The sequence below is a fragment of the Parasteatoda tepidariorum genome, chromosome 4, assembly GCF_982258835.1.
Source record: "Parasteatoda tepidariorum strain Cologne lab strain chromosome 4, Ptep-v5.0, whole genome shotgun sequence".
In the NCBI taxonomy this organism is placed as follows: domain Eukaryota; kingdom Metazoa; phylum Arthropoda; class Arachnida; order Araneae; family Theridiidae; genus Parasteatoda; species Parasteatoda tepidariorum.
The window spans coordinates 88752385-88762861 of record NC_141758.1 but is presented as its reverse complement, the minus strand read 5'-3'; the positions used below and the strand labels follow the sequence as shown (position 1 = coordinate 88762861).

At 28.1% G+C, this 10477-nt stretch overlaps 1 protein-coding gene across 1 annotated transcript; it reads right to left on the bottom strand.

Annotated features, from left to right (window-relative positions):
- Nucleotides 1–567: 567 nt before the first annotated feature.
- LOC107448497 (uncharacterized) lies at nucleotides 568–10056 on the bottom strand. Its single transcript, XM_016063721.5, has 3 exons — nucleotides 9850–10056; nucleotides 3475–4042; nucleotides 568–1059 (listed from the first exon to the last, which is right to left on the bottom strand). Exons 2-3 carry the CDS (start codon nucleotides 4032–4034, stop codon nucleotides 960–962), a joined length of 660 nt encoding a protein of 219 aa, XP_015919207.3. The 5' UTR covers nucleotides 4035–4042; nucleotides 9850–10056; the 3' UTR covers nucleotides 568–959.
- Between the last annotated feature and the right edge of the window lie 421 nt (nucleotides 10057–10477).

The following is a 10477-nucleotide window of genomic DNA, read 5'->3' as shown; positions in this document are numbered from 1 at the left end:
TTTTCTTTTGTAATTTGTTGTCGGTTTCCTAAACCTCTGAAAGCTTTTAAATCTTATTGCTAAGTATGAAAAATTGAATCATGAACTAAGCATCTCTAAAACAGGGTGTTCAAAAATACTTGTTTTCTTTTGTAATTTGTTGTCGGTCTCCTAAACCTCTGAAAGCTTTTAAATCTTATTGCTAAGTATTAAAAATTGAATCATGAACTAAGCATCTCTTAAAAAGGTGTTCAAAAATACTTGTTTTCTTTTGTAATGTGTTGTCGGTCTTCTAAACCTCTGAAAGCTTTAAATCTTATTGCTAAGTATGAAAAATTGAATCGTGAACTGAATCATCTCTAAAGTTATAAAATAATCCTTTGAGTATTTCTTGAGAAATTTTTAAAAAAATGTCAAAAACTCAAAGTGACTCTTCCATTATTGTATGGCAGTCTATATATATATATGAAGAATATTACATTTAAATCTGCTTTTCCTTTTAATATTTTTGAATGGATTTATGTTGTTCTTGGATCAATTTCTTGAAATGCGACTTGACGATTTTAAAAAGAAAAAAACAACACCACATTTTATGTATAAATAAGCAAATGACTTTAATAAAAAAAACATTAAAAACTGTACAGCTATTGTACAAGTAACACAAACTTGCAGAACAAAACTTTTCAGTCAATTCTGCCAGCCGTGTTAATAGACTAACAATCAAGTATCAGGCATTCACAATTAAAAACATTGTCCGATAATCGTTGTTGAGTAATAGAAATAATAACAACTATGAAATTATCTACACAGGTTCTTGCATTCAAAGAGGAAAACCGTAACCCAGGATGTTCAATGATACCCATATGATTTACCCTAATTTGTCCAATTCTCGGCTCGGTTTAAAGATCTTTACATGGTTATTCCTCTTTCCTTGCAGGTCATAAGGCACATATTCTGTTTCCGTCAGACTTGTAACCAGCTTATTTCTTGTCCCAACCACCGTGTCCTTTTTCTTCCCATCCTCCGTGTCCTTTTTCTTCCCATCCTCCGTGTCCGTATCCGTGTCCTTTATCTTCAATGCTGTTAGGAAAAGAAACAACAATGATTATTGCAACTACAAAAAATTATTACAACCTATTCAGGGATAATAACATGAAATAATTAAAATTAGTTTATGAACAACAGCCGTAAAAAGAATTAACTAACATGAATCTGACTCACTGAAATCAATATTTAAATTAATTGAAAACCTTGATAGAAAATGTACTTAAGTTTTCAAAGCCTTATCTCGTCCTCTCTGATATTTCTATAGATTTAAATAAACATTTCTATGAAACTCTTACTATGGTACATTTTACTGAGCTGCGAACAGCACAGTGGTTGTGTCAGTGAGCCATCATTGAGCTGGATCTCAGATAGTGGCTTAGAGCTTGCCCTACTTCTGATGGATGTATGCAAGATACTCTGTAAAGTATAGGCGTCCCCACATCATTATCATCGTGTAGTTGGTCTTAAAATTGTGAATCTCAAAATCTCCAATGGCCAACAAGTGGCTATTGAGGGACTTCTCTACTCTTTCAGTGAAGAAAAGTGTTTCATCTTTAGAAGTTAAGTAGATTATTTTACAATTTTGTGATCTATGAACATTAGTCTTTTATTATATCTAATTTTTAATAATATGATATAATGTTATGAAAAATGAATAATATTATAAATTGACAAATTGGAAATCTAAACCTGCTCCGTGTTTAATATTGAAATGTTAGCGACATGAAGATACTCAGCCTTTCTGTCCTTCTCTCAATATATAAATGCGCAGCTTTTATGCATTAAAACTAACAATAACCCTTAATTGAAATTTATAAAAACTTCATAGGTAACTCAATCTAATCATTATCTCTGAAATTTAATAGTATATTGTTTATTGTTATCAGTGGCCATTGTTATTCACATATATTTCCACATTTCTACTTAATTTAATTGCGCTATGAGTAATTGTTTCCATGATTCTGTTTGCGAGAAAAATTTAGTCATTAATATTGCGGGGATAGTTTTTGCTAAATAAACGAATTTCACGTTTGAAAACAGGAAATAACGAATTTAGATGTCTCTTATGCTGAATATAAACGACATCAGCGGAATGAACTTATTTCCTAGTTTATGGATCATCCATAATTGTTCCGTGGTTGTTCACATAGTTAATATTCTCATTCTTCGCTTAGGAAGAACAGTTACGACTCTGTTGTCAATGCATAAAGATGCGTGCATTAAAGCATCTTTTTCCTAATCACGTGGCTTTGTTATTATATGACAAACAAGCTCTCAAGCGTGTTTTTTTATAGTTGAGTTGTTTTGCTTTCTCTAACGATTTTGGAACCGATATGGCAGAGGAAAAGTGAAAGGTCTATTTTGCCGAACTTTTTGAAGCAGAAAAAAATATATTTATTTTTAAACTGTGATATTGATACAGGATATTTAAGGATATTTCTATTTTTAATTTTTTAGAAAAAAGCAAAAAACCTTTCGTCTGAAGATATTTTGAAAAAATAAAAACAGACGATTTTAGAATCGGCAAAGATAGTGCCACGAGTATTATCCATAACGATGATTATAGAATTGCGTTGCTATAACATTATCTATAACAATAAATTTCGAATACATTAATATTATTAATAACGATAACTATCGAAGACGATATCAATATGAGTGTTATTAAATCTCATTTGGGTAATGACTATATTGGTCATTATAGAAACAATGTAAATTGGGAAAATATCGCAAAGTGTGGTGAAATTTCGATATTTTAACTTGTTATTAAAATTGCGATTTTAAAATTGTTAATAACGAGATTATAATTCCTTATATTAAACATCACTACTTGATTTTTTCTTAAATTAAAAATTTAAATTGTATTTGAAAGCTAGATATTCTTTAAAATAGTATTTTTATATAAAATATTTTTAATTAGAAAAGTACACAAACAATATTAGTTTCTTTTATGTGTTTCTTTCATCATTTCAAACATATATTAAGCAAATTAGAGGTTATTAATTTCATCATGTTAATGTGTAATTATAACAAGTGTGATTTTGATATATTTTCTATGATATACATAGATGAATTTTTTAAAAATATTAGTTAAACTGAATGATATCTCAATATATTTTAAAATAAATTTCCTTACTAACATAAGTTGATTAAATTGTATTTTAAACTATCTGTAAAATGTCAAATAAATTTAGTCAAACGTTTGGCTTTTAGTTTTAAACCCAATTTTCCCCTTATTACATTTTTCACAGTTTCATGAAAGCAAGATTTAAGCTAATGAAATATCCAATTAACTTCCATAATAATAAACGCAATTTTTCTCGTTCACAAATTCTTCCAGTACTATGCACCATGAAAGTTAATTGGTTTTGAAATGTAACTTAGAAAAATCAATTCAATTTCCCTAATTTAAATCATAATTAATAGATTTATCAGTAAGTTACTTACATAACGGGTACTGGTTTCTTAATCACTACAGACTTCTCTTTGATTACTTCAATGGGTACATGGACGGGCTTTGGAACTGGGATGGGAACGTTCTTGTGAATTGGGACAATGTATGGTTTTGGAATGTGAACTGGAACGTGGACTGGGTATGGCTTGGGAACTGGAATTTCCTTGTGGACTGGGACAACGTATGGTTTTGGAACTCGGATCACCTTTGGTACTGGGTATGGCTTGGGAACAGGTACTTCCTTGTGAACTGGAATAATCTTGGGAACTGGTACTTCCTTGTGAATGTGTTTGACAACTGTTACTATGTGTGGAACTGGGTAAGGCTTGGGTACAGGGATGTGTTTGTAGACGGGAACTTCTCTTGGGATGTGAACAGGCTTGGGTACTGGTACATGATGAGGAATTGTGATCAATTTAGGATTTTCTTTGATGATGTACTTGATGGGTTGTGCTTTCCACTCATCATGATGATCATGTGATTCCCCCCAGCCGCCTGCATGTACTAGTGCTATACAGGATACTAGCAACGCTGCAAGTGTTAGCCTCAGCATTTTGTAAACTGTAAGAAAAAACAAACATTAAAGCACGCAAGGTTCTAAATGGACATCACAATTAATAAAATTAAGAATTAATACAAAATTAAAATCGAAAAATTTATTATTTTTTTTAGTCTTTGAGAGTGATATAAAAGTGAAAAGTAGAAAATTGAAATGACATAATCAAAATAGTAATAATTAAAATGCGACTCTTTGGTCCTGTATAATCAAAGTTCTTGATATATTTTATTTACTCACTTAAGAATTGTTTAACTTAATAAAGCTTACACAGAAATAACATTTTCAGTTTATTTTGATGCAACTAGTATAGTCTGTGTTTGAATTTAATTTGTTATATTTTTTTAAACTTTATTTATTTCAAAGCCCTTTGCTGCAAAATAATATTTTAAAATGCAATTAAACAGTTAATTTTGATAGAACCATCTAAATTATAATAAATATTTTTAGCTATTTTTTGTTAGCTTTAGAACGCGAAAATCATATTTTTAGTAATTATACATAAGTGGTCAAAAAATAAATGTTATAAAACTATTTATAACATTTTTATAACGCTTACGATTATTATAATTTTAATTTAAAAAAAATTTCATCTTTTATGTGTTATAGGGGAATTTTATTCAAATAGTTTATTTCTTACTTTATTTGTCTTTAAAATCCTTGACGTGTAAAAGTTAGTGTGCAGCAGTGATAAATGAAAAGTGACGCAGTTTTATTGTTGCACACGTATTTAAATTACTCACCTTTCATTTTTATGAATTTCATAACTTATTATTAATTTAATTGAAGTAATTATCTATCTAATATTTTAAAATACTAATTTTTAATCTAAAGTAATATAACATTTCACAGATATTTCATCAAAACTATTTATTTTTCAACGAAATTCTTGACACGTTAAAATTAACCTGTCAAGGGTAATGGAAAGTGGTGCAATTTTATTTTTGCACATACATCCAATCTGTTTATACTCTATTTTTATAACTCATTATTAATTGAAACTCTAACGTTTTGCATATCTCATTAAAATTGTTTATTCTCCAAGCATTTTTCTCACGGAATCTTTGCTGCGTAAAAAAATAACAGAAGAAATAGCATGTGGTGCAATTTTATTATTGCGCATATATTTAATTAGGTTCCCTATTTTTGTGCAATAAACAAAAAAATATTTTTTTAGAACCTTTTGAATCGAAACTTTCCCAAGCATTGCAAAGAAAGTGATAAAAGTTCACGTGCGAATTTTCTCATCATAAAAAATATACACAGAAAAATGACCCGAATAATTCCAGAACGGTGAAAGTAAAAGTAACATATAAATCACTTCCCAGTCTTTCAGGCGAAAACAAAAGCTTCCACTTTTCGTGACTCCTCAAGTGATGTAACACTTCTTTTGGAGATTTCTTTCTCTTCCGCGTAGACATAGTCCAATTTAATATCTTCTTTTTCAAAAACCACTTAATTGTTCTCGTGCTGTGCTGAAATAATTTCAATTTTGATTGATTGCATAAGTGACGTTCAGCTGGGATGATTTTAAAATTACGAAGCAGCGTTTTAAGCCTAATAATAGAAAATCGTTTGAAAGAAGCTTTCTACTGAAAATTATTTTTTTGACCATTGTACCGTAATCTTTTGCTAGATTTATTTTTGATTTTTTTTTCTTAAAATATCGGAATGGAAATTATAATGTTATAAATAACTTTAAACAGGGCAGTAGTCAAAATATTTTTAGCTCTATTGAAGGTGTTTTTCAGTTTTTTTTCTCTAGTTCGATGTCTGTTAAAACTTCTTTTGTTAATTTCAATTAAAAACATCCTTTTTTCTAAAAATATGAAACAATTCTCTCTTTTTTTAATATTTTCATAAAAAAATCAAACAATATCTGATTGAATTAAATTTAAAGCTTAATGGCGTAGCAACTAAATGGTGTTAAGCCAAATTTTATTACATACCCTCAAAGCAACAAAATGAAACGATATTATAAATTATGTCTGTTCCAAAAAAATAAAAAAAGGAAAGAGGGATAAATAACTATATAGCTTCGGGGTCGTGGAATGCGTGTTCAACTAACGAAAGCAAACTTTCTTTTTTAAAAACTTTATAGCAACTTTATTATATAGCGCATGAGAAATATCATAACCAATTTTCTATTGCATATTTCTATTTTTTCCCTTGCATTTTTATCACTATTTTATCATATAACTATTTTCTTATACTTATTAATATGAGGATTTTCTTATATATTCTTATATATATTTATATATATGAAGTCGTCATAGTACTACATGGCTGTATTTTATATAAATTTCGAACGTATTCAACATTAGAATTTTTGGCATGTGCTTAACTATAATATCGTTCAAATTTGTGGCAATATCTGTATGGTGCTAAGTTTAACCACATTATCGTATTTCTTACACTTGAAACTTGATTATGGTTCAATTTAGGCGGAAACATGGTTCAATATAACATTTTATTAAGGTTGTAGAAAACTTACTCAGCAATAACGGTTCAAGGTACCAATATTATTTTCAACTTTGAGTTTTTGAGAGTATATAAGTTTTTATCAAAACACTTAAATTATTCTAACATATTCTTTCCCCATATAAAAAACTGTCGTTATTTTTCAAACTTACCATTTGGGAATATTATTTGAAATCCATACAACAAAAGATCATTGCTCTTCTTTTAAAAGTGCAAAATAACGATTTAATTTAACTTCCCCCTGGGAGGGATTTGCATCTTTTTTGATGCCTTTTCGCCTGTTAACATGTCATTCCTCTGATCCAAGAAGGCACGCGATCTTGTAAGAGGAAAAGATTCCAATTAATATTCCCCCAGGAAACGGAGTTATAGTAATAAAGATAGTTGTATAAATAAATGAGGAACATTATTTATTTGATCGATGCTCTAAAAAAGCTTAATGTCTTCCTTACAAAGCATTCTGATATTAGATCTTTATAAGATCTGATTTCTATGTTCTCGCTTTAGGAACATGATACCCATATCGCATTGCAATAAAATCCCATTTTTCTTTTTGTTCTTTAACAAGGAAAATTATAGCCTTACATCTTGAATGCTTTTTTTTAATAGTTATTCAAATCTAAGATAATGGGAATTTTATGTTAACAAGTCCATTACTACTAGTTTAATCTTCTCGTTTATTTTTTCTGAATTCTAAACTGAAACAATTTATTATCGTTAAATGATACTGAATTTTTATTATTAGTGAAAATTTCTCTTTCAAACGGATAATAGTTGTTGTTTATTTCAGTTAAACCTTCATTTAATATTTTTAGTTAAATTTTTTAATACATGATTAAAAAGTTAAATGGAATTTAACATTTTAATAAATTTATTTTAAATTTCATTACCTCTATTTTTTTTTATTTGAAAATTGCATTTGAATACTTATTTTCTCTAATATAAAAAATAAAGAAATTTTGAATTCACTGTGCAAAATTTGTTTAAGGTACATATTTAAAAGGTTTTAGTTATGTTTATTATAATATTAATCAGTTAGATTAATTTTCAAAATTGCAGATTTGTTATTGATTTTATACTCGATAGTTTTGCATTTTAGAAGTAAAGGAAGCATATATTAAGGAAAAAAAATTTATATAATTACAGTATCGTGAATTATAATTAATTAAACTTTCTTAATTTTTCATCTTTCTTAATTTTTATTAAATAAGGCATTTGAATATCACCTTCAAGAATTTTTTTTTTAAATTAAATAATATTAAATATTTAAAAAGTGATATTTTGGAGTCTACATGTATTCAATTATTCTTCGTATTATTCTCTAAATAATATGCCTGTAATTAAAACACTATCAGTTTGAACAATTCAATGTTACCATGGTTTCAGGATCTATGAGATCACCAAAAAACTCGGTAATATTTACTGAAGCGCTTTGGTAATAATTTTGATAAAATATTCAATAAAATATGGTTTCATAGATAGTATATGATGAGATTTGGTAAATATGATAAAATTTTGAAATCTTTCGTTTTCTTTAAAAAAAAAAAAAAAAAAAAAAAAAAAAAATAAAGAAACAATTTTTTTTCACTTTAAACTTTTTTTTACAAGACTTTTTTCGTTGGGAGTATGAATCTTAATAAAGTCAATCGAATCAAATATTAAAATGAAATGTAAGTTTCAATTAAAAAGTTGCTGTAAAAATACATAAAAATTCTACATTCATATTTATAATTGATTCATATTTTTCAATTGAAAGAAGACATGTTACGAAATATTTGTGTTTCAAATTATTTAAGAAAAATACATTTCAGGTTCTTTGAAATTTGAAAACTCATGCTAAGCATATTTCTTCAGAGTTACAGTTAATATTAAAAGAAACTTAAGTTTAATTTTAAATATCATTTTAAAGGAATCAAGCAAAGAAATTATAAGACAAGATACAAATTGTAATTTATCATAAAGATTCATATGTTTAACACATTCTTTGCACTGTATGTTTAACACATTCTTTACAGGATTACTTATTTTACAATATTCGTGGGCTTGAATATATTTTTAACGTAGGAATAACATTATATGTTATTTATATAACAAATTATTTAGCTAGGAGATGATGCAGAGTTTAAGATGCATTATACAAAAAAGGAAAATAATTATTTTTAACGTCACATTCTATGGCTAGTTGCAATTTTTGTGGTAGAATTTCTTGACTATACCAAATAATTTAATGTTGTCTTTATAACGGATATTACATCACTTTTGATTAGTTTTAAGTTTAGTTTTTTTTTCTTTTTTTCAATTTAAAATTGATTAAAAATAATTATTATTACAGGTAATCAAAATCACGACAAAAATTCTCTAAAAACGACACACCGAAATTTTTTTTTAAAAAAAAACCCTTTTTTATAATCCAAATCGACTGAAACGAATTTTTTTTTCGTTGGCGGACGGCTCCATAGAGTTCAAATAGTAGTATGCAACTCTGAAGAAAGGAGAAACTTTTTTTTTTCTTCCGTAAAGATGTTTTCTCTGCAATTTCACTCATTAAGCAGTGAAAGCGGTAAGATGTATTTTGAAGGGATAAATAGTTTTCTTTTAAACTTGCGGAGAAAATTGATATTTTTAATAACTTCTCTTTTACATGCTTTTTTATTTTTGCGAACAATGTTTCTGCCAAACATTGAGGTTTCGACTTTTCAAATTCTTTTTTTTTCTTTTTTAATAGATTTTTTTAAAGATAGATTAACAATTCTGTAATATTAATTACGTCTATAATATTTAAACCATTCGCATTTGATTTATCACAAAAATTTAGTCATGGTAATTAACGTGAATGTCAATTACTTTGTGAACATTTAAATGCGTTAAATCTTTTTGATTGTACATTTTTAGTTACATTGTAAAATTAATTAGAATATTATCGCGAGTTTGTAATAGAAACCACAAAATATATGCAAATATTTCCATTCATAATTCGTTGAAATTTGTAGGACAAAATAAACTAGCGATTATATCATTACTGCATGAATTAACTATTTTAAATGTTAGCGTGTGAAATTTTCTATGCACTTATTTGAAAATTGCGCTATTGAAAATAATTTAAAAACTCAGGAATCTACTCCAGGAATTATATAATCCAAGAATTGCTAGAAAACATTGTCAAAGTGTTCCATATTACACAGTTTTTTGCGAAGAGCAAACGATTTCCTGAGATTGATGTAAAAGCAGACGATATCCTGATTCGAGCATAAAAGCAGACGATATCCTAAATCACTTAATCCATGAGAATTTAATTGATATGAGAAATGAAACAGGTGATAACTTGACCTACCTGAAATCACTAGTTGCACAGATTGAAAACTTTCTCTTCGATTATTTTGGAGAAAATGTCTAAAAGGAAAAATTGGATTGAATGGTTACTCGACCGGCTTCCCTAAACTTTTATACTTCGACTGGACCAATAAGACATAGCCGACCTATTTGGGACAAGAAAAAGTGAATCGCCATTTTGCAAAATATAGGACACTGAACCTTGAAGGCATATTGCGCCCCTGGCGGGATACTCTCCCATCGAAGAATATAACAGATAGAAAATCGGAGCAAATGTTTGTTTATTGTTTTCTTCCGATTTTTTTTTCTTCTTCTACTTCTTCGTAAATGTTCTTCTCCTTTCCGTTGGATCATTTCGCTTTCGTTCGACACGTTTTGATACAGTTTTGAAAAGGGAAAGAAAGACTTTCGCTGTTTGTTTTGTTTTGCTAAGTTTATTTATAGTCGTCTGCAGACGGGTATAATACGTTAAAATTCGAAAACTGATTACCGGCTTTTCGACAGATCTTAGGTGTAGTCTTGATAATTCGTCCGATAACGTTTGACTTAATTACTTGTTTATATTGAGGGATTTAAAAAATGCTACTGCCCCAATTGACTTTCTCGCTCATTGAATTAAACTCATTTCC

What these genes read in the sequence shown, in the direction of transcription:
- LOC107448497 (XM_016063721.5), bottom strand. Translation starts at nt 4,034, where the DNA reads ATGCTGAGGCTAACACTTGCAGCGTTGCTAGTATCCTGTATAGCACTA. An exon ending in AAGAAACCAGTACCCGTTAT is followed by an intron (nt 1,060 to 3,474) that starts GTAAGTAACTTA and finishes TTTTCCTAACAG; the next exon opens with CATTGAAGATAAAGGACACG.